This window comes from Helianthus annuus, chromosome 5 (genome assembly GCF_002127325.2).
Source record: "Helianthus annuus cultivar XRQ/B chromosome 5, HanXRQr2.0-SUNRISE, whole genome shotgun sequence".
Classification (NCBI taxonomy): Eukaryota; Viridiplantae; Streptophyta; class Magnoliopsida; order Asterales; family Asteraceae; genus Helianthus; species Helianthus annuus.
In genome coordinates, this window is record NC_035437.2 from 117,532,044 (window position 1) to 117,557,122 (window position 25,079).

At 36.5% G+C, this 25,079-nt stretch overlaps 3 protein-coding genes across 7 annotated transcripts; 2 read left to right on the forward strand and 1 right to left on the reverse strand.

The window, feature by feature from the left end:
• Positions 1-360: 360 nt before the first annotated feature.
• On the reverse strand, positions 361-7,187 carry LOC110941107. 3 transcript variants are annotated; one of them, XM_035990140.1, is made up of 7 exons: positions 6,953-7,187; positions 3,292-3,470; positions 2,714-2,976; positions 2,409-2,630; positions 2,139-2,231; positions 1,837-1,941; positions 361-937 (listed from the first exon to the last, which is right to left on the reverse strand). In XM_035990140.1, the coding sequence occupies exons 4-7, from the start codon at positions 2,481-2,483 to the stop codon at positions 521-523; spliced, it is 690 nt and encodes a 229-aa protein (XP_035846033.1). In that variant the 5' UTR covers positions 2,484-2,630; positions 2,714-2,976; positions 3,292-3,470; positions 6,953-7,187; the 3' UTR covers positions 361-520. The 3 variants fall into 3 exon arrangements, with proteins under 3 accessions (XP_035846033.1, XP_022038418.1, XP_035846034.1); XM_022182726.2 differs by lacking the exons at positions 3,292-3,470; positions 6,953-7,187 and having other exon boundaries at positions 2,714-2,982; XM_035990141.1 differs by lacking the exons at positions 2,714-2,976; positions 3,292-3,470; positions 6,953-7,187 and having other exon boundaries at positions 375-937; positions 2,139-2,235; positions 2,284-2,413.
• Positions 7,188-10,948: 3,761 nt separating this feature from the next.
• On the forward strand, positions 10,949-17,219 carry LOC110941108. Its single transcript, XM_022182727.2, has 2 exons — positions 10,949-11,057; positions 14,972-17,219. The coding sequence occupies exon 2, from the start codon at positions 14,981-14,983 to the stop codon at positions 17,195-17,197; it is 2,217 nt and encodes a 738-aa protein (XP_022038419.1). The 5' UTR covers positions 10,949-11,057; positions 14,972-14,980; the 3' UTR covers positions 17,198-17,219.
• Positions 17,180-19,013, forward strand: LOC110941109 (pheromone-processing carboxypeptidase KEX1). 3 transcript variants are annotated; one of them, XM_035989865.1, is made up of 5 exons: positions 17,180-17,526; positions 17,609-17,702; positions 17,788-18,538; positions 18,655-18,725; positions 18,805-19,013. In XM_035989865.1, the coding sequence occupies exons 1-3, from the start codon at positions 17,198-17,200 to the stop codon at positions 18,517-18,519; spliced, it is 1,155 nt and encodes a 384-aa protein (XP_035845758.1). In that variant the 5' UTR covers positions 17,180-17,197; the 3' UTR covers positions 18,520-18,538; positions 18,655-18,725; positions 18,805-19,013. The 3 variants fall into 3 exon arrangements, with proteins under 3 accessions (XP_035845758.1, XP_035845759.1, XP_022038420.1); XM_035989866.1 differs by having other exon boundaries at positions 17,788-18,525; XM_022182728.2 differs by having other exon boundaries at positions 17,788-18,515.
• The last annotated feature ends 6,066 nt before the right edge of the window (positions 19,014-25,079 follow it).

Genomic DNA, 25,079 nt, shown 5'->3' on the forward strand with positions numbered 1-25,079 from the left:
GTTCTTTTAGAGACTGAGAATCAGTCCCTGATAACATATTCAATTTATCTTTTAGGACTAAAATAATAATCTTAGATGTCATTATTTAGTCGCGAATATGTCTTTTAGAGACTGAAATTTTGTATCTTTTAAGAACTTTTTCAATCCCGAATATGTTTTTTTAGAGACCGATAATCAATCCCTAATATGTTAATTTTGTAACTAAAAAATAGTCGCCGATGCTATGACTGTTTCTAGTTATGAGTTTTTTTAAGACTAAAAAATAGTCTTTAATACTACATTTGATAGTCGATAGTATGCATGCACATTTGGTAATATATTTACTTTTTAGGACTAATAAGAGTCTTAAATACAATGACATTCTCAACAAATTTAATCCATAACATTATAGCATGTTAATTCTAAACTTTAATAAAGTTAACAGTCAAACATATAAGTAAAAATAGTTAGTAGATCAATCCTAAACTTCAAAATAGTAATCAAACAAACACCAACAAAGTAAGTTAAACTAAGTCACATCCTAGATCAAACTATCATTAACATTGAGTTGCCCATCCAAATCATTTGCTCCACCACTCACATGTGCGGATATTGAACTCTCAAAATCCGGAAACTTTGAGCTCATGAACATCAACATTTTTTCCGAGTTCTCATTGCTTTGTTTCAATTTCTCTTCTAGTAAAGCCACTTGATTTCGAAGTGCTTCCGTCTCGCTTGAAGATGGTTGAGACGATCCAGCTTCCGATGTCATCCAAAAATCTTTTTTTCTGAAAACCGGTCCAACGCCTACCTTCCATGCAGATTTTGTTGTTTTTTTCTTGGCACATACACTTTCAATTGCCTCCTTTTCGAGCTCGTGATCCATGGTAGTAGTTATCGTTGTCCCATTAGAAATTAACTTCGCCACCGCCTCCTCTTTATGTTGAATAATATTCGCCTAACAAAGAGAGTGTAACAATATCATCAATAATTAGTAAACAATTAAACAAATAATATGACTTTGATAATATGACTCAACTTTCAAACAAATAATATGACTATTTTAAATTAAAATCTTTGATAACTATATGCCTTAGCCTCTAAAAAAATAAAATTGATGAGATTGTAACAATATCATCAGGTTTGAAAGTCACAAACATCTCACCAAAAGTCAGGATTATCTAATAGAACTAAGCATGACTGATCCTTTGATAACATATCATTGAATCCCCCCCCCCCAACCAAAAAAAAAAAAAGAAGCATACACAGAATGCAAGAAGCTGTCATTAATTGATCTTAAAATCAATTGAAAACATAGATTAATTTATGTGCTACCAAATCACTAAATCATAAAAAGCAAATCACAGAAACAAAACTGATCCTAGTGCTTGTAAGATTGACTAACCTATCAACAATATACATGTTAGATAATGAACTTGAAAATAACATACAATTTACGAATGCAAAACCTACATTAGCATAGCCCAACTCACAGTTATATAACCTACAGTCTCGGGTTATTTTCTTGCAGCCAGTTTTCACACGAAAGCATAAACCAACCAGTTTGGTATGGTTTGAAATTTTCTAAAAAAGGGATCATTCACATTATATTTGATAAACAATAGGCTCTCATCATTCACATCATATGCTAAAAAATCAAAAAAAAATGGAACCTGAATGTGGCTAAGTTGTTGTCTTGGTCTGATGATGATTATGGATCGCAATACGCAAAGAAAAAGAAACTTGGATATCCTTACGTATTGCCGCTCAAAATTCAGCCTATATATCTCTAAACCTAACTTGCATCTATAAGAAATCTAGTTAAAATGGGTTGTTTCAAAGAGAGTAATAACTTACATATTCAGTTTCTGCCTCCTCATTTTGCCATCCTTTTTTAGCATTATAATGCAACTTGTAATAGACTTCAAAGGGGCTAGGCGGCGTTTGAGTCTCGCGATTTGTCTGTGACAACAAAAAGCAATAATATAACATAGGGCTTGATAAATGTGTTTAGAAAACATTGAAGTTGGAACTAACAAATAATGGTTAATAATCTAGATATGAACATAAATGGTCCATAAGTGAAAAGAGAGTACTAAACTAATTCACTAAATCAAATAAAACCCTTTAAGTTTAAACAATAAATCTTCAAAACTTACCATGTGGTATACGTGATTGGCTATTGACCGAGAGCCTCCTCTACTTGTAACAACTTGTTTTCCACGATTACATTCCATTTGATCACTGTATCTCTATAAAGTTAAGAAGAATAGGCTAGTGAGTTATATGCAATCAAATCACTATGATCCAATAGCATTTACATCAATATGTAGGACCTTATATGTATGTAAACTACTTTGTGTATGTATGTATATATGATGTTAACATAAAGTTTGCATAAATTTGTTTCAAGCATTCAACAAACTTACCCGAGTTGATTCTAACTCCCAATAATCGCATAAATGGTTCCAATCTTCCGGACTCCGACAATTGGATTTCATCATTGATCTAGCCAACCGAGGATTGGTTTTTCCTCCATTATTCTTCTAGTGGGCACTCAACTCACCTCTGGTACGTTTCCATTGGTAATGTAGTCGAGAATCCACATATCCCATGAAAACTCTATCTGTTCGCAACAAATTGAATTTTCCCTGCATTGAATTTGTATGTTAACAATGCAAATTAAAATGTGAGTACTCTTCAATAATTAATAAAAAAAGTATATCCAACTTACTTGTAACTTTTCATACATCAGATTTTTTATATCAGCAGGTACGGACTCCCATTTATGAAAGTTCATTGGACATACACTACGCATTACAATCCCACACTCATTTGCAAACTGAGTAGCTGTACGCCCAACAAATCCTTTCGTACCGCCAGCCATTGTTAAAGAAATTTTGGAACCCTCAGGCAAATTCTCAAAGTCTTTTGTAGCGCTAAGATTGAGATTTGGACCACGCCTTTTTGGTGGATCAACCTGGGTTTGATTTGAATCTGTACATTTTTTACAATTAGGAGAGCTCAGACTATTTCAATATAAACAAACAAACATAATAGTTTTACTTTAAATAATTTTGATTCATCTTTTTTATTAACCCATCTGATCCAGTAAAAAATTAAGATCAGCCCAGTTTAACCCGTTAAATTGGAAAGGGTTATCTCAATAAACCCAATCATATCAACCCAAAGTTTGAAAACTGCTCATACCAACACAGATTTGGAACAACGGGTCAAGATTTCCAGGCGTAGTTATAAGTAAAACACGAGTATGCTATAAAATTTAAATAATCAAAAGTCTATGATAATTACCAGTAGTTGTAGTGGCGTTAGTTGTAGTGGCGTTACGCTTGCGTCTACGGGTCGAGCGCGGTACCATATCAGATGCACTTCCAATGGCCACCGACTGATTTGTAGGTCCTCTAGAATCTTCTTCAGGCCTCGTTCTTGTAAGGACCATCATCACCAAAAACATAAACTTCCACATTATGCTACAACAAATTAATAGTCAGTTACTTAAAGATATATAAATTACACAACTAGTCATTTTTCAACCAGAACATAAACATACGAAAGATATACATAAATTTCAATTTGATGCATGCTTTGGAAAACATCGTCGTTAAAGACACATGAGGATGGCAGGTATGAATTAGGATAAACAAGTTGGGAATGTGCGTATGGTAGCTGAATTACACATTCCAACTCAAGTGTTTGTGTTGGATTGGAAATGGTATTAACTAGACCTGGCAAACGGGTCGGGTTGGGTTGGGTCGGGTCGGGTCATGGGTCAAAATGGGTCAATTAAAAAAGGGGTTGTTTTGGTTCGGGTCCAAAATAGGTTCGGGTTAGAATGGGTTTCGAGTCGGAAAGGGTTTCTAGTCGGAACGGATTTCGGGTCGGGTTGGTTAAAAATATTTTTTAAATAGATTGTACATCAAGGTTTCTTTCTCTCTCATCGTTATTTCATAACAACTGAAATCCGACTTCGTGTTCTATCATCGTTATTTCTTTCTCTCAACAAGAAACGACAACACAATACCTATTCAGATCTAATTAACACCAAAATTTGTTTTCAGATCTAGAACGCATAAGCTACTATCTTCATAATACGAACAACAAATTTTTTTTTTGTTTCAGATTCAAACAATCAGCGCAAAACCTACTGTTTTTTTTTAATCTTTTTCTCGTTTTGTATCTTGAGTATCACATGTATATTTCAACTAAAGTGATAAGAATCAATATAGTGATCATACAATGTTCATAAATTTTATCTCAATTCATCTTAAAAACATACTGAAACTTAATGAATTATGTTCGAAATGATTGAAACTTGCACTGAAATCACAAACGAATTCAGTCCGAATTCACCGAAACAGTTAGAAACAAACAAAATTCGATTCGAAACAGTCGAATCAGATCAACACTTGTTCGAAACACATCAACAATCAATCAAAACACATTTGAGATGTCTGAAATTCATCGAAAATTAACCGAAACAATCCGAACTCAACCGAAATCCGATTCGATTACATCGAAACTCGTTCGATTTCACAAACGAATACACGCAGAGCTTCCATAGCTCTGATACCACTTGAGAGAGCACTTGCCCCATGGCCGTTGTCGTACTCCACGGAACTTCCTAACACCACCCGCCGGAACTGCCTGCGCACCAGCCGCCTTCATTGCTATCTGTTTAGCTTGCAGCCTACCCTCGCCGTTTCTCCCCACCTTTTTAATCACCATAGAGGTTTGAATATTAACCTCGTTCACATACTTCTTAACCCGCCTCCGTCCAAAAAGCTCGTCTTCATCGTCACTAGAAGAATCAGTGGCATCAGGATCAGTCATTGAGCGTCCCTAATCGGACATTCGGACCAAAATGTGGAAGCTTCATAACGATCCCATTGTCAACAAAATTAAAATACTCTGACATAGGATCATAACTAAAATTATATGCATTCTACACATTATTCAAAAAGTCTGAAGGAAGGGTTGTATATGGGTCGGGTGGTTCAGGATATCCAAAACAAACAACTTAGGAGCAAAGTGGCATTGATGATCTAAAATAGAACCACTAGAATCAAACAAGGTCGCGCCTATATGGTCAAGCATTATGATGGTGCGATTAGAATAAGATGATAATAAAATACGGACCTGGATCAAAACCAAAGTTTATTTGAATAGGATTCGCAAGCAAACGCGGTGTCCATGCAACTGAGGAAACATGCATTGAAGCATTCACAACCAATTGGGCAGATACAAAGCTCATTTGGGAATCAATTTTAGCATTTGTTACTCTAAAGGGCTCATTCACATCAACGAGTGATGCAATTTGAATATCTAAGACCTTGTCATCAATGGTTTTAGGATCTGCATAGTCAATTGCATTTGAAATACGACCAGGCATTTCATCGAATAGCTTGTGAGCAGATTCCGTGTCCGTCAGAGAACAAAATTTTTGCACTAAAGAGTTGGTGAATTCTGACCATCTGTTAATTGGAGAATGACATTGCAACAAATAAAACCATGATGCAGCCTCTTCATCAAAATAATAGGAGACATAGGCAAGACGATTAATGTCTAAAATATTATAATACGTGAAAAACTGTTCACCATAAGCAAGCCATTTAACCGGATTGAAGTATGCTAAAAACCTATTGGATATAGAAAAAAAATTATATGATCACTTTGCGCTTCGGGTACAAAAAGCCCAAAAGCCCATTGCTTTGGCACTTCGCACCTCGGTTTTAGACCTCGTCGCTTTTGTGCGCCTCTCGCTTTTTAAAACCAATGCACGGATTTGTAAAACATACTATGAAACAGCCCTGAATTGCACCACCTACTAATGCTGCGTAGCTGCCAGTGTTACAAGCTCGACCGTTAAAGAGTATTGAAATAGGGTCAAAGAGAATGACAAGCAAAGGAATTGAGATCAAGAAAGCAAACAGGAAGTGTTTTGGTACACAGAGAAGATATACTCCGGGTCACAAATGCAAGAAAAAACGGTTGCTCATTATAAAGTTGGTGATGTAGAGGAAAAGGCTTTGATGATAGATGTTTGATAAGAAGAGCAATTACAGTTGCAGCACTGAAGAGTAAAGGTTGAGTTCGATAAAGTTTGTTCCTTTTTCCCATGAGTCTTGTTTTCTTGTAAGCCTTGACGCATAGTTACCTAAATCGCTAGGGTTGCCACGATCGACGTATTGGATCGTGGGGGTACCAAATCGCTATTTGCAAGCGTACCGGAACGATGTGGTACAGCGTTCCGGATTGAACTGGTTCGAAGTTCCAAATCGGTAGGGTACAGTGATCCGCTTCTGGTACAATGTTCTGATTGAAATGGTACGGTGTTCTAAATCGTTTAGGTACAACGATCCATGGCTAATTTTAGGCGGGAATCTGTTGACTGTTGGCGTTCCCAGTGTTACTATCTTTTTTTGAACGACCCAATAAGACATGAGCTGATTTCCACTTTCCAAGATAAGTCTTACACACAAGTAATTAAAAACTATAGGCTACAACATGTATAAATAACATCTAATTCTATCAAATTTCATCAGTTTCTTATCCTCGTCTCCTAAACTTCTACACTGAAATGGTGTTTGGCAAAAATAATTCTCAAGCAAGCAGATGGTAAAACACACATAAGTGAAACACAAAATTATGTGGATATGATGAGGTTCAGTAAAGTAATCCAAATTCAACATCAATAATGAGTGGAATTCGAGCAATGGAAGTCAGGGAAACAAACAATAATGTTAATACTAAAATTCATCACAAGGGCAAACAATAAATCAACTTCTAAAGGAATATATCCATCAATATACGAATAGGCATTCAAATTAGAGCTAGATGAAGACACAAATTAGGAACCAACAAATTAAACCAAAACTGAACTAGGGCTTATAGAATCTCAGACGAGTGTTTGTGTAGTACTGCTTAATTGCTTGAAAAGTAGTTCAATTAATACCTTAATCTTCAAATACAGGCTGATTGAATGAGTGAATCCACCGAATCTCACACAGAAACAGATGGGCGTCGTAGTAGAGTGTTCGTGAAGGAGTAGTTGAGGGATAATGGGATCCTGAATCATCGAACGTGTATGTAGAACGAACGTGTACGCAGAACATCCGATTTCCATGGATCAGTTTGGGCGGGGAGTTGCATATTATTAAGTTTTTCCAAATTTTTAGTTCCCCTTGTATTTATCACAATTCTCTATTCTCTATTGACTAATAAATGTAACGAAATTAATATATTAGATATTAAATCACATTCCTTAAATTGAAAATATTTAGCAAAAAGCCATGCCTAAATGAAATGGACGGTTTTTGAGGAAATGGACAGTGGATATGTGGTGTAGGGCTGTTGATGAGCCGAGTCGAGCCGACCTACGGTAAGTTTGGGCTCGGCTCGATTATAAACCGAGCTGGTTCGGCTCGGCTCGGATTTGAAACCGAGCTGAAAATCTAAGCTCGGGCTCGGTTTGGTTTTAAACCGAGCTGGCTCGACTCGGTTTGGCTTGATTTAAAAAAAAAATATATACATATAGCTCTCAAAGTTCAGTAGCCTAAAATATTATTCAATACTTTAAAAAAACATATTCAAAAAAAGTTTATCCTAATACATTACAAGCCAAAATCATGTTCAACAACGAAAAACAAGTTTTAAATTTCAATGAAATACAATATTATTTCATTAGCAAGTTAATTAAGATTCATATATGCCATGGATATCAAATTACAAGCCTACGAAAAATAAGTTTTAAATTTCAATGAAATACAATATTAGTTCATTAGCAAGTTAATTAAGATTCAAATATGCCATGGATATCAAATTCCAAGCCTAAATACATATAAATAATAACAAGTTTTTTGTAATATATATATTATAATGTATATAAATATAAATATATTACAAAGAAAATAATCTGAAATAAGCCAAGCTGAGCTACCAAGCAAGCCAAACCGAGCTGGCTCGGCTCACTTTCAAACCGAGCCATATCGAGCTAGGTTTTTTCGAGCTAAATCCAAGCGAGCTTCGAGCGAGCTTTTCAGACAGCCCTATATTGTGGTGGTTGTGTGTGAAGTCGGTGCTTGAAAGATGAGGTTTCCATTTAAATTTAAGTGTAAACTATATTTATTTCATATATATTATTTAAGTTGATATCTAATAATTTATTCTACTATTTTAACTTAGGTTAGAGTTACTAGGAGTGCAAACGAGCCGAGCTCATCTAAAAAAGGCTAAAAACGAGCTCGAGTCGGTTTGCAAACCTAAACAAGCCCACAGTTTATATACTTTTTATTAATATATTAAACAAATATTTACATAATCATAATTACTATTTACAAAATTATGAAAAAATAATTGTATTATATACAAATTAATTAGTTAATAACTATAATTAATATAATTTAATTAATAAATAATAATCGAGAAGAGCTCAAACTTGAAAAACTACCTACGAGCCGCTTGAGCATTCATAAGCTTAACGAGCTTGAGCCTTAGCATAGTCAAGGTTGAAAAACTACTTACGAGCCGCTCAAGCTTTCATAAGCTAAACAAGCTCAATCCTGAGCCTAGTCGAGCTCAGGCCGGCTCCCCTCGTTTGCACCTCTCTAGGTTTTAGCAATATAATTTAGTTGTTGACAATTTAGTTCAGCTAGCTTAATTCCTGCGCACTGTGTCGGGATTTGGGCGCTGTCGATTCGGTTAATTACGATATTGGCATGGTAATGACACTAAGCATAGCAACCTAAAAATAAAACCAAGTCGTTATCGACGCTCATTATAATGACTTTGATAGACTAGCTTTGACATTTGTTCACGAATATTGAATTTAGTTGACAAAGATAGGTCGTTTGAGTTATATCGAGTCATCTTTTGTTGGATCGTGTTGATTAACAAAGTTGACATATCTTGACCAAGATATATCCTAATAAGTTGTAATAGATTATGTAAGTCTTAATTAGTCATATCGGGCATTAATAAAATCATATCCTAATAAATTATGTATATCTTAATTAGTTATATTGGGCATTAATAAATCATAATGGCTCTTATTGGCCCTAAATGGCACAATTAACCATCAATCACCCTAGTCGGCCATCACCAACTCTAGTTGACCATTAATCACCTTGAACCACCATTAGTGATCCTAACTAATCATCAATGACTCTTCTTGACTATCAATGGCTCTAACTAATAAAAAATTGACCCTAATTACCATAACTGAGACTATTTGGTTGTTAATAAGTTTAAATAACTATGAACTACCCTAAATGTTCATCAACGACTCTATTTCACCACCGTTTACCCTAATTGGCCATTAATGACTCTAACTGACCCTAATTGACTGTAAATGACTAATAACGACTCTAAATAACCATGAATGAATCTAACTGACCATAAACGACCCTAATTAATAATCAATGGCTCTAAATGATCATCATTAGATTTAATAACCATAATTAACCCTAGTTGACTACCACGAACCGTAATTGGCTTTTACTTCTTTTCTGTTAATTTGTAATTTTTAGGATATGATACCTAATAGCTTCAATTACAAGTCACTTTGACCAATGTGGACCCTAAGTGACCAACATTGACTATAATTGACCAATATTGATCTTAATTCAATAGCATTTGTTGTCATTGACTAACAATTACCCTAATTGATTTAATTTACCGCCAATTAACAATTACAGCAGATATTGGCCTTACTTGATTATCATTGACCAACTAATACCATACTTAACCATTATTGACCAATTCGATAAACAAAGAAAAATCAATTAATACCAGGGGTGTAAACAAGCTGAGCCTAGGTCGAGCTTGAATATGATCGACCTTGACCTTGTTCAACTTAAAAGATATAGCTCGAGCTCAAGATAGGCTTGATTTTAGTTCTATTTTTGAAGCGCGAGTTTAACCAATTTACCATTTATTGAGTTATTATCATATAATTTATCACAAACTTCAACTCGAGTAATTCTAACATCTTTCTTGAACACCATGACAACGTAATGATACGAGTTGACAACTTAGGGTACACCGTAATGATACGGGTCAAAGCAGGTTGACAACTTTGAAGAAATGGGTCAATGTGGGTTAGTGTCTTAAAGAAACGGGACACGTTTCAGATTGGAATGGGTCTCGAGTCGGCCCAAGTATCCGCACGAGACGAGTTATGACATGAAACGGGTTTAGTTCGAATTGAGTTTCGGGCCGAGACAGGTTTCGACACGATGCAGGGTTTGGATTAGAACGAGGTTGGTTCAGATCGGGTTTCGAGCCGACATGGGCTTCCGCACGAGACGGGTTTCGGATCGCAACGGGTTTAAATAGGATCTAGTCCGACTAGGCCCGACTAGATCCGCCTAGGCCCGACTAACGATTAATGGATTGATTAACGAAAAATTACTCAGTTACTAGCCGACTAGCGATTAATCGCCGACTAGTCGCGATTTTTACAACATTGGTCCTACCATAGTGGGCCTATAGGCAGTTGATTTCCCCTTAAATAGTGGGCGGGCGTGGTCACCAACGTTGTATGTGTTCGCAGGGCGTAAGTGACCTTTCGTCAATTGATTTTCTTGGATAACCGGGCTTGTATAGTATTCATTGGGTGTTTTAAAATATATTTGAAAACTTCGTATATTTACTCGTTGGGTGTTTAAGAAAATATTGTTGGGTGTTTAAGAAAATATTTGAAAACAGTAATAGCTAAAGAGATAGCAATATAGTTAACCAATTGTTTATTATTATATTATATCATGTTACTAAAACATTTAAATAAATATGGGTTATCACAACATCTTAAAATCGAATCTTAGTAATCTGTTCTTTTTTTCATTTCTTTAATTCTATTCTAATTCTAATTCTAAATACTAACATAGGGTTTTAAAGAAAACGTGAAAACATACCAGAATCCAGTCGGAAAATATACAGCGGCCTTCCTTCATGGCTTCATCATAATCTAAACCTCAGTCTCTTCCAGCGTCGCCGGATTCGTTGCCTCCTCCGCGGGACTGCCCCTCCTTTGCCGGCTCTGCCCTGTTACCAGCTACAAGGTACGATCAGTTCATGTTAATTCGTTTGAGTTTAATAATTCCGGTTGTATGATCGATCATGTGACTCTGATTAATATTTGTCCATTCGACTTATGTGAATTTTAATTGTTTCTCATTGTATCTTGCCTATAGGATGTAGCTTTTCATTGACGAGTCTCCATTAGATCATCTAGGTTAATTGGATAGGATGAATCTCTGTTTTAGTGAAACATAGTAACTTTGATTGTTACGACTTTACCTAAATAAATATTTTTGTATTGCTCAAGGATCAAGGCACCAATCAGGTTCATATTTATTCAATATTTCATCAAATAGATAATGAAAAAAACTAATTAAGTGATCAGGTTTGTCTTTTACTTTGTTTGACTAAATGACCAACTCCTCCTTTTCCCATTGTATTCAATCCTTTTTGGTTGGGGAGTATGTGGCTGGGTAACAGCTCGGGTCGGGTTCGTTTTCAGTGGTGTGGCATGCGAGGCATATGGTTTATGATACGGAAGTTGCCATTAATGAGATTGTTACTGGAAAGTTGAATAGAAAGTTGGAAGAGAGTCGTGTCTACATTGAATTGGTATATTTACTAGTTACAATTTTCATGCTTATTTTTTATCTAATCCCAGCAACTACTGATGCTAGCTAGCATCAGCTTATTTTGTCGGATAATGTAAATTTTAGCAATAACTTTAAGTGGTCATTTATATGAATTCTTTTAGAAGTTTATTGGTTAATCGAATAAGAATCAGAGTTAGCTTGCTTTTTGTTTTGACCATCTGTTCAAATCGAGTTTAGTAGTTTACTTGTTCAGTTTCAGTTTGTGATTTTCAAGTGCAGTTGATCTATTTTCAGCCATGGCCATTCTAAAAAAAAACCTGACCCGACCCGAACCCGTTCTGAACCGGACCCGTTCCGACCCGGACCCGTTTCGACACGAACCAAAACAACCCTTCTTTATAATTGACCCATTTTGACTCATGACCTGACCCGACCTGTTTGCCAGGTCTATATTTGTTTATTCGGTTCAAGTCCCAGGTACCAAAAGTAAAATTAGTATGCTTCTCTTTTGAACAATATTTCTGCATAACTGTTTTTTAACCAGCCCATTCTGACCCATAACCCATTCCGACCCCTGACCCGACATCTAATTTATTCAGTTACACCAACATCATTTAAAAATTATACATCTAATTTATTCAGTTACACCAACATCATGCTCTTGATTAGTCGTTGGAACTAATTACTCATTGTTGAATTTTAAAGTCAACAATTGAAATCCGACTTCGTGTTCTATCATCGTTATTTCTTTCTCTCAACAAGAAACGACAACACAATACCTATTCAGATCTAATTAACACCAAAATTTGTTTTCAGATCTAGAACGCATAAGCTACTATCTTCATAATACGAACAACAAATTTTTTTTTGTTTCAGATTCAAACAATCAGCGCAAAACCTACTGTTTTTTTTAATCTTTTTCTCGTTTTGTATCTTGAGTATCACATGTATATTTCAACTAAAGTGATAAGAATCAATATAGTGATCATACAATGTTCATAAATTTTATCTCAGTTCATCTTAAAAACATACTGAAACTTAATGAATTATGTTCGAAATGATTGAAACTTGCACTGAAATCACAAACGAATTCAGTCCGAATTCACCGAAACAGTTAGAAACAAACAAAATTCGATTCGAAACAGTCGAATCAGATCAACACTTGTTCAAAACACATCAACAATCAATCAAAACACATTTGAGATGTCTGAAATTCATCGAAAATTAACCGAAACAATCCGAACTCAACCGAAATCCGATTCGATTACATCGAAACTCGTTCGATTTCACAAACGAATACACGCAGAGCTTCCATAGCTCTGATACCACTTGAGAGAGCACTTGCCCCATGGCCGTTGTCGTACTCCACGGAACTTCCTAACACCACCCGCCGGAACTGCCTGCGCACCAGCCGCCTTCATTGCTATCTGTTTAGCTTGCAGCCTACCCTCGCCGTTTCTCCCCACCTTTTTAATCACCATAGAGGTTTGAATATTAACCTCGTTCACATACTTCTTAACCCGCCTCCGTCCAAAAAGCTCGTCTTCATCGTCACTAGAAGAATCAGTGGCATCAGGATCAGTCATTGAGCGTCCCTAATCGGACATTCGGACCAAAATGTGGAAGCTTCATAACGATCCCATTGTCAACAAAATTAAAATACTCTGACATAGGATCATAACTAAAATTATATGCATTCTACACATTATTCAAAAAGTCTGAAGGAAGGGTTGTATATGGGTCGGGTGGTTCAGGATATCCAAAACAAACAACTTAGGAGCAAAGTGGCATTGATGATCTAAAATAGAACCACTAGAATCAAACAAGGTCGCGCCTATATGGTCAAGCATTATGATGGTGCGATTAGAATAAGATGATAATAAAATAGCTAGTATCAGCTTATTTTGTCGGATACTGTAAATTTTAGCAATAACCGTAAGTGGTCATTTATATGAATTTTTTTAGAAGTTTATTGGTTAATCGAATAAGAATCGGAGTTAGCTTGCTTTTTGTTTTGACCACCTGTTCGAATCGAGTTTAGTCGTTTACTTGTTCAGTTTCAGTTTGTGATTTTCAAGTGCAGTTGATATATTTTCAGCCGATGGCCATTCTAAAAAAAAAAGACCCGACCCGACCCGAACCCGTTCTGAACCGGACCCGTTCCGACCCGGACCCGTTTTGACACGAACCAAAACAACCCTTCTTTATTATTGACCCATTTTGACTCATGACCTGATCCGACCTGTTTGCAAGGTCTATATTTGTTTATTCGGTTCAAGTCCCAGGTACCAAAAATAAAATTAGTATGCTTCTCTTTTTGAACAATATTTCTGCATAACTGTTTTTTAACCAGCCCATTCTGACCCATAACCCATTCCGACCCCTGACCCGACATCGAATTTATTCGGTTACACCAACATCATGCTCTTGATTAGTCGTTGGAACTAATTACTCATTGTTGACTTTTAAAGTCAAACATAACGCTTTTTAACATCTAAAAAAACTCAGTATCCTCCTAGAAAAAGAACATGAAAAAGTAATCACTTTCTCTGTGATCGTTTAATTATGCAAATTCATTTAAGTGATCAGGTAGTCTTGATTATTTTATTCGTTTAATTGCAACTCCTCGCAAGAATGGGAATCCTAGACTTTTCATCATCATGGAACTTATAAGCCATGACCAGGTCATAACCTGTGAGCTCAAAACCCTTCTGGACCATCATGTCACATAGCCGTTCAATGCTGCCACTAGGCAAAGACTGTAACCTAGCTATCGCTTTGCCTGCGTATTTGTAAGACTGTAGAGAACCCACAGCTATCGTTGGGGTTTCATTAGGTATAACGGGCTCGAAATTGCTTAAAACGGCTTCCCGGATTTTTTACAGTGGACCAAAATGGGATTCGGCAAAGATACCTCCCCAAATTTTATGGCTTTAAACAACGCATTCGCGCTGGGACCGGAAAATACTGTTCTAACATCTGTTCCTATACCGATAACTGGTTGAAGTAGCATAGTGATTAAATTTGAATACTGAAGACAAGAACTTTTGATAATCAGATATATAAATTACACCAAGATTATTACATAAATCAAATCAGAACTACATCTTTGAAAGTTGAAACTAATATTTGAAGCCCTAAATGACCAATTCTTCCCTTTTGATTAACTGATTCTGCCACACCGCCAACTCGACACCGTATCACGGTTCTGCTAAACTACTTGCTGAAACATTCTATTTGTATATCCAATTCAAGTCCCAGGTACCAAAAATAAAATTAGTATGCTCTTCTCTTTTGAACAGTTTTCTGCAAAATTGTTGATCTAATATTTTGTTAATTTGTTTATGTTTGTTGTTAACCAGGATTTTGCAATGACATTGGATAAGAGCTGGACTAAAATCACTAATAAGGTAGATCCGGTGTTCATTAATGGAGCGATAGCTTTTGCAGAAAGGGGTAAAACATATGTTGATAGTGAAGGTAGGATACATTGCCCGTGTAAAAAGTGTGTGAATGCAAGAAGACATGTTCCCACAGTCGTTGCTGATCATATCATCTATAATGGTTTTGAACCATCATACAATGTATGGATTCATCATGGTGAACATCTTCCGGGTTATGAAACAGATGATACAGATAGTAGTGACTATGAAGAAAGTGAAAACGAATCAAATGATGGTGTCAATGAGTTACTTGATGATGTTTTTCCTACGGGCGGCGAAACTGAAGCTGAAAACTTCATGGACGATGCCAATCTACGTAATAACCCAAAGGTGGAGAAGTTATTTGTCGATATGGAGAAGCCTTTATACCCCGGGTGTGATGAGTTTTCTGTACTAGGCTTTTTACTAGAGTTGATGAACGTGAAGGTAACATGCAAAATGACAAATGTGTCAATGGATATGATTCTGAATTTATTTAGTCGGGCCTTCAAGGATGCAAACTTGCCGAAGAACCATTATGAGGCGAAAAAGTATTTACGTACTCTTGGACTAGGATATGAATCTATTCATGCTTGTAAACATGATTGTGCATTATTTTGGAAAGAAAATGCAGAATTACAAAATTGCCCCGTGTGTGGCACTAGTCGTTATAAGGAAAATAGTAAAGGGAAGAAAAAACCGGTAAAAATTTTGCGTTACTTTCCCATCACAAGTAGACTTAAGCGCTTATATGCCTCAAGACACACTGCTAAGGAAATGTTGTGGCACGATAAATACAGAACCAAAGAGGAGGGGGTTCTTAGACATCCAGCAGATGGAAAGGCATGGAAACACTTTGATACAATGTTTCCTGATTTTGCAAAGGATCCTAGAAATGTTCGCCTAGGGCTTGCAAGTGATGGTTTCAATCCGTTTGGTGCAAAGATTCTCTCATATAGTATGTGGCCTGTTGTGCTCATACCATACAATATGCCTCCTTGGAAGTCTATGGTCGATGCTTCATTTATGTTGACATTGCTGATTCCTGGAAGCGATTCACCAGGTAATGATATTGATGTATTTTTGCGTCCACTAATAGATGAGTTGAAATTTCTATGGGATAAGGGTGTTGAAACATATGATTGTGAATCAAAACAGAAATTCAACATGCGTGTTGCACTTCTATGGACAATTAATGATTTTCCTGCGTACGGTTATTTGTCTGGATGGAGCACGAGTGGATATAAGGCATGTCCAATATGCAATGAAGATGCGAGCAGTATACGTTTACGAGATAGAATAGGATATGTAGGTCATAGGCGATTTCTCCCGACCGATCACTCTTGGAGGAAAGCACGAGATTTTAATGGACAGAGAGAGACTAGGCTTGCACCTAAAATTGTCAACGGAGATGATTGCTTACATCAGTTGAAACATCTCCCTATACATCAGCATGGAAAACATCCGGATCATGTAGGTAAAAAGAGAAAACGGAACTCACATGATATAAACTGGTCAAAGAAAAGCATCTTCTTCGAACTCCCATATTGGCCTAAGTTATTGATTCGTCACAACATTGACGTGATGCATGTGGAAAAAAATGTGTGTGAGAATGTGTTGGGAACCCTATTAAACATAGAAGGAAAGACCAAAGACACTGACAAAGCCCGACTAGATTTGGAAGATATGAACATACGTAAAGAGCTTCACTTGGTTAGAAAGAATGATCATTGGGTTAAACCACATGCTTTGTATGTTTTAACTCGAGATGAGAGAAAACAATTTTGTAATTTACTTAGCTCTGTGCGTTTCCCAGATGGGTATGCTGGAAATTTAGCTAAAAATGTGATTGTTGAGCAAGGTAAGGTACATGGGCTAAAATCACATGATTGTCACGTCTTAATACAACGCCTAATTCCTATTGCAATCCGTCCCTTTATGACAAAACAGATTCGTGAGGCATTAGTGGAGTTGTCTCAGTTTTTCAAGAAACTTACTCAAGTCACATTACACGTGAATGAGTTGGAAACGTTGCAAGAAGATGTAGTTAAGATTTTGTGCAAGCTTGAACGTATATTTCCCCCATCATTTTTTACAGTTATGGTGCACTTGTGTGTGCATCTTCCTCAAGAGGCAATTTTGGGAGGACCTGTACAATCGAGGTAGATGTATCCAATCGAAAGATACCTTGGCCATTTAAAAAAATATGTTAAAAACTTAGCTAAACCCGAAGGCTCGATAGCAGAAGCTTATGTTGTTGAAGAAGCTATAACATTTTGTTCACACTATTTACGAGGTGTTGAATCCAAGTTAGACAAACGTGACAGAAATGATGACAAAACCTCTAGTGATGCTCAAAGTTGTGCGTTGGATGTTTTTAGATTGAATGGTCGAGGTATTGGGAAGAAAGAAGTACATATCCTTCCTAGTAATCTTATGAAAAAAGCAATATGGTTTATCTTCAACAATTGTCAAGAGGTTCAGCCGTACTTAGAGTAAGTTTTTTTTTTATATTTGGTTGTGAATTGGTATTAACTATCATATGTCACTAAATTTATAGTATACTACATGTGGCAGAGAACACTTGCGGTTTTTACAAATGCAACATCCGGAATCATCAGATTTTTACGAGATGCAGCAATCTACATTCTCGACTTGGTTTGCAAAACGGGTAATGCTAACACTCTATTTTACTTACTTTACTTTGTGACATTGCACTCTGATAACATGATTACTATGTTGAAAATTGGGTACAGATTCAAGAGATGTATGCGCTAAATCCATCTCAAATTAATGAAGAGTTATATGCATTGTCTTGCCTTCCTGATAATCGAGTATCGTCACACAGGGGTTATATCGTGAACGGGGTAAAATTTATAGTTAAGTCAAACGATGACGGTAGACAAACACAAAATTGTGGAGTTACGGTACCGGGCGTTCATAATGATATCGAAGATGACTATTATGGATTTCTTGACGAAGTCATTGAACTGTCATTTATAAGAGGTTATCGTATAATATTATTCAAATGCACATGGTTTGATACTGATCGTCGAAGAAAGAACGTGATATTTGAACCTCATTTTATAAGCATAGACACGTCTCGACATGCTTACAAGGAGGATCCTTTCATCTGTGCAAACCAGGCTAAACAAGTGTTTTACATAAATGATCCACTTAAACCAAATTCACAATGGAAAATCATTGAAAGAATTACCCACAGACACTTGTGGGATATTCCAGAAGACAAGAATGCAGAAGATTTGTTAGAAGATGTCAACCTTCACCGTAAAGATGTTGAAGAAGAAATTGTTGAAAACGTTGATGTTGATGGCACTATAGATGATTTTATCAATGACAAGCTAGATGATTCTGATCATAGCATGGAAGATTTTGGTTCAAAGTCAAATCTGGATGATTCAGACACAGACACTGATAAACCCAATGATGAAATGGAAAATGATGAGTCAGACGATGATGATTGGTAATGTTCAGTATGTAACATTTGTAAGAGTTTCAATTATTAAGCTTTACAAAGACTAGTTTTATTCTTACTAATATACATGTAAAAGTAGCATTGTTTCACATTATCTAAGCATTTACTATGGATATTGTGTTTGCAGGTAAAAGTAGAAGTATCAAGAAAGGAATTACATTGAAGGAAAAAGTAGAAGTATCAAGAAAGGAATTACAGGTAGTATTTAATAAAGCTTTTTTTCTAATTTGGCTAGTATCTATTAAAATTTAAGATAACTTAGTATAAATGTTTTCAGAAGGATGAATTTGGAAGAAGCTTATCTTAGAGGCTTGTGCTACGTGGACTTATGAAGGTTGTTGATATGTTGTAGTAGGTTGATTTGGATGCTAATGATCTTATTTTGTACTTTGTTGAACTTTGAACTTCTTTTATATTTTGTTAGAATTGATTTGGACATATAATGTATTATGTTAAACGTAATATGTTTTTAAAATTATTCAATAATACATATGTTCATCGAAGAAAAATACTCCTTTTTTAACTTTTTAAGTATTGAACCCGGTCCAAAGCTTATACCATATGTCCATATTTGGATCTAATTGGATTGTGTATCAATGTATCATTTCATTTTACGTGTCATATATGGTGTTACGAATGAAACATAATTGAGATTAAAATTCAGCTACCAATAAGATGTCAATATATTAGTGACTGAATATTAGTGATCAATAAAATTGTGCCTTTTTTATTAATTGGGCACTTATTTGGGACTGAATTTCAGTAACCAATAGGTTTCCATCCATTTTTTTGGCAAAAATGTTTGAGACTAAAATTTAGTTTCAAACAAGTGGTCAAAGTATTAGGGACTGATTATCTGTCACAAAGATCATCCGAAAAAAATCAGTCTCTAATACAATTAGTAACTGAGAAATTAGTCTGGATACCATGCATCCGAGACTCATAGATTAGTCCTTCATAATTTAGTCTCTAGGTGTCAATATATTAGTGACTGAATATTAGTGACCAATAAAATGGCGCCATTTTTATTAATGGGACAGTTATTTAGGACTGAATTTCAGTAACCAATAAGTTTCCCCCAAAATTTATTTTTAGACTAACATATTTGTGACTAAAATTCAGTCTCGGATAAATGGTCCAAGTATTAAGGACTGATTATTAGTCACGGACATCAGTCACAAAAAAATCAACCACTAATACAATTAGTAACTAATAAATTAGTCCCGGATACTATGTATTCGAGACTGATAGATCAGTCCCTCATAATTTAGTCCCTAGGTGTTAATATATTAGTGACTGAATATTAGTGACCAATAAAATGGCGCCATTTTTATAAATGGGGGCAGTTATTTAGGACTGAATTTCAGTAACCAATAAGTTTCCCTCCAAAAATTATTTTTAGACAAACATATTTGTGACTAAAATTCAGTCTCAGATAAGTGGACCAAGTATTAAGGACTGATTATTAGTCACGGGTATCAGTCACAAAAAAATCAGTCTCTAATACAATTAGTAACTAATAAATTAGTCCCAGATACTATGTATCCGAGACTGATAGATCAGTCCCTCATAATTTAGTCACAAATGGTCATTTTTCTTGTAGTGACTTCCAAGGTCCAACAACAAAGAAAAGAGAAACTGGCTAGAGATAGCTTAGTTGGGCCTCCCAGATAACAAAGTAGGTATGACCCTCCTCGACATAGCTCTTATGTACCATCGCAAGATTCCCTAATACCGTCTACGTCTGCAATGTCTCTAAAGTCTCAAAGCGGTCGTTCAACATCTTCACGTGAAGAAGAGCCTGGCAAGGGCAATGCCTTTCTGTTAATCACTGATGAGGGAATGCTTGAATATGCGCACAGATACAAAAAACAAATTCCAAAAGTGTTCCACCCCTACATTTCAAAAATAAAAGATGTCAGGCCGGATGTACATTGTGGGTTTCGAGCGTCAGCTGTGGGTTTAGGGTTTGAACAAGATTACTTTGGGTATATTCAAAACCAACTACTTGAAGAGCTGGGGGGTCCGAATAAAGAAATGTGGAAGTACATCTTCGATAGTGAATTACCAGGGGACTACGACCAACAAGTACAGAGAATAGATTTTACCGGGGTTGGAATGGCACCCAGGGAACATTGGATAGAGATGCCTCAAGCAGCACTCCTTCTTGCCAATAGGTTTGGTGTGATCATTCACATATTAGACATCCAAGGTTGTTCTACTGTATTTCCCTTATATGATCCATAGTACGCACATGACCCTCATCAGTTCGTTTCACTGTTATTTGTTAATCGTAGTCATTTCATCCACGTCAGACTTGACGGAGACTATCCAATGCCGCCACCGAACCTTACGTGGAGTAGACGCGCGCACGAAGAAGCTTTACGTTGGACAGAAAACTACACGGAACGGATAGCGTGGTATAATATGCTAAGGAAGCCTAACATTGACCCTACATTGCTTGTTATTGATTGATTTTTAATTTTAAAGAATAATTTATTTGTATAATGTATTCCATTTGTTTATTTCCAAATCAATGCATTATACTGATTAATTTGTAATACGGAAATATGGTAAAATATTCAAAAATGCGCTAAAATACGTTAAATTACATTAAAATACGCCGAAATATGCTAAAATACATTAAAATGCGCTTAAATACCTTAAAATACCCTAAGGTACATGAAAATATGTTAGAATACCTTAAAATACGATAAAATGCACTAAGGTACGTTAAAATGTTCGAAAATACGGTAAAATACGTCAAAATACAATTAAATACGCTAAAATATGCTAAAATACGCTAAAATGCGCTAAAATACATTAAAATGCTCTAAAGTACGCTAAAATATTAGAAAATACGGTAAAATACGTCAATATACAATTAAATATGCTAAAATATGCTAAAATACGCTAAAGTACGCTAAAATGCACTAAAATACCTTAAAATACCCTAAGATACATGAAAATATGTTAAAATACCTTAAAATATGATATAATGCTCAAAAGTACGCTAAAATATTCGAAAATACGGTAAAATACGTCAAAATACAATTAAATACGCTAAAATGAGCTAAAATACCTTAAAATACCCTAAGATACATGAAAATATGTTAAAATACCTTAAAATACGATACAATGCTCTAAAGTACGCTAAAATGTTCGAAAATACGGTAAAATACGTCAAAATACAATTAAATAGGCTAAAATATGCTAAAATACGCTAAAATACGCCAAAATGCGCTAAAAGACCTTAAAATATCCTAAGTACACGAAAATATGTTAAAATAACTTAAAATATGATATAATGCTCTAAAGTACGCTAAAATGTTCGAAAATACGGTAAAATACGTCAAAATACAATTAAATACGCTAAAATATGCTAAAATATGCTAAAATGCGCTAAAATACCTTAAAATACCCTAAGATACATGAAAATATGTTAAAATACCTTAAAATACGATATAATGCTCTAAAGTACGCTAAAATATTCGAAAATACGGTAAAATACGTCAAAATACGCTAAAATGCGCTAAAATACCTTAAAATACCCTAAGATACATGAAAATATGTTAAAATACCTTAAAATATACTATAATGCTCTAAAATACGCAAAAATACGCGAGTAATGATATTTCCATGAGCGTATACATATAACACGGCACTATGGTGTACAACTGGACTTTAAACAAAACTGTACGTAATCGTAAAATACGATATTCACACACAACCGAACGTCGCCGAAATGACGTATGTTGAAGTCATACGTCATAAAATGACAAAATATGTGAAAGTTCGTCAAAAAACAACTCGTATATGCGTCGAACCGAGGAAAACACGAAAAACCAAATTTTCAAACTATGGCATATACGATCGTATAGGCCAAAATTGTATCATATTATCCCTTAAAACGCATCGTATAGATCTATACGATGCGTATTATCCCCTGGATTTATTTAAAAACAGGGGTATATTGGTAATTTACTAGCCATCGTATAGATCTATACCATTCGTATAGAATGAGAAAACGATATAACCCCTTAAAAGACAGAGGTTGATACGATCCAAAAACAAACAAAACTCAAAATACACCCAAATACACACACATACGGTGGTATACATACGGTCGTCATACGGTTGAGATTTCAAGATCGAAGACTAGTACGGTACTCATCTCCAAATCCTCATTATTTTAACGTTTTCAATTTTGCATTTTAGCCATAGGTTTAGTGTGATTTTTGGGTTGAAAACTGGGGTTTTTTTTTGGGGGGTTTCAAGAACTTTTGAATCGATACGATGCGTATCGTCCTATACGCATCGTATCGGTTCAAAATTTCAAATTTTTTCAAGAACACATGGTTTGATACGATGCGTATCAGCCTATACGCATCGTATCGATTCATAATTTAAGTGTTTTTCAAGAACATTTGAACTGATACGATACATATGAGCCTATACGATCGTATTGATTCTAAATTCTTGTTTTTTTTCCTTTTCTGTTTTATAAAGTATAAACAAATGTTTTATATCTTAGTTTTTTTAATGTTTTATTAGTAAGTAGAATGTTTTTATTTTTAGTCGAAGTTGTCCGTATCACGCGTAGGTCGGTAACGAGTGTCAAAACCTAATACGTCGTAGATAGATAATAATTATAATATACCATTCGGGTCATCCGTAACGTGATTAGGTCCATTTTGAGCGTCGAAACCTAAGACGTCGTAAATATATAGTTTTTTTTTATTTTTTGGTCTAAACGTCCGTATCGCGCATAGGTCCGTAGCGAGCCTCGAAACCTAATACGTCGTAGATAGATAATAATTATAATATACTGTTCGGGTCGTCCGTAACGCGATTAGGTCCATTTCGAGCGTCGAAACCTAAGACGTCGTAAATATATAGTTTTTTTTATTTTTTAGTCGAAACGTCCGTATCGCGCGTAGGTCCGTAACGAGCCTCGAAACCTAATACGTCGTAGATAGATAATAATTATAATATACCGTTCGCATCGTCCATAACGCGATTAGGTCCATTTCGAGCGTCGAAACCTAAGACGTCGTAAATATATAGGTTTTTTTTATTTTTTAGTCGAAACGTCCGTATCGCGCGTAGGTCCGTAACGAGCCTCGAAACCTAATACGCCGTAGATAGATAATAATTATAATATACCGTTCGCGTCGTCCATAACGCGATTAGGTCCATTTCGAGCGTCGAAACCTAAGACGTCGTAAATATATAGGTTTTCTTTTATTTTTTAGTCGAAACGTCCATATCGCGCGTAGGTCCGTAACGAGCCTCGAAACCTAATTCGTCGTAGATAGATAATAGTTCTAATATATAGTCAGGGTCGTCCGGGGAGGTGGCGGTGTTATATTTTTTTTACATTAAATAAAAATTGTTATATTTTGAAAAAAATTGATTAAAATTGTTTAATCATGCAAATATGGAAGTCGCTATGGGTAGAGGGAGAGGCCGGGAAGGTGGCGGTGGAGGTGGCGGTCGAGGTGGCGGTGGCGGTGGAGGTGGACGTGGACATGGCCGCGCACATGGAGCGGCGGGGGCGTTGATCGCGAGGGCGGCGCCTGGTGGGCGTGGACGCGGGCGTGGGCGTGGCGCTGGACGTGGGCGCGAGCATGGCGCTGACCCTTGAAAGGATCCCCTGTTGGAGATTGATTATCTGAGGTTCGAGGAAGGGAGCGAGGTTTATCACATATGTGAAAAGTTTCGTCGTATGGAGATCGACGGCCACTGTGCCCTCGATTGGGGTGCTCTAGAAGAGGTCGAGGAGGCGGCGAGAGCCAGACAGTTCATCGGACATGATACTCCGTGGTCGAGGTATACTGTTTGTTACTGTTTTTTCTTTGTTTTGTATACGACATGCATACTAACGACACTGTGTGACAGGTTGTTCGATATTGCATACACGCCGTCTTACAAGGTCATTGCATGCGAGTTTTTGTCAAGTTTCAACTTCGCTCCTAGGCCTGCAGACCGTCCGAAGAAGGATGACGACGAGGACGACCCGTGGATAGAGGTCAGCTTCCGTCTAGCGGGGCAGTGGCATATGATGTCACTCACACGGTTTGCCGAGCACTGCGGCCTTTATAGGGTGGAGGAGTTAGACACCCCATCTACACCGACGGCATATGGATGGCCCCTCGTACGACTCTGATGAGGTTCTGGCAGGTGATCAGCACGCGTCGCTTCGGCACGACGTTGAAGCAGAGGGCTTCCTTTATCACCGATCCCCTTTACCGCTACCTGCACATGCTTATTGCCACATCTATAGTACCACGCGAGCAGAGTCGCGAGTGGTGCACTCAGGGGGATCTCTTTTACCTGTACTGCCTTATATGGGGGGGAGAGGTGCGCCCTCCATCGCTATCGCTGCCTAGCCCAATGGTTCGCGATGGCCTTCCACAGGCAGGACAGGTCTGTGCTGTACGGTGGGGGGGGGGTACATCACACGTATCGCCATCTCCTTGGGCCTTGTTCCCTAGCAGGACCAATATTCTCGGAGGGGGCGTGGTGGAGCCGAGCTTTTTGACCCGTGCT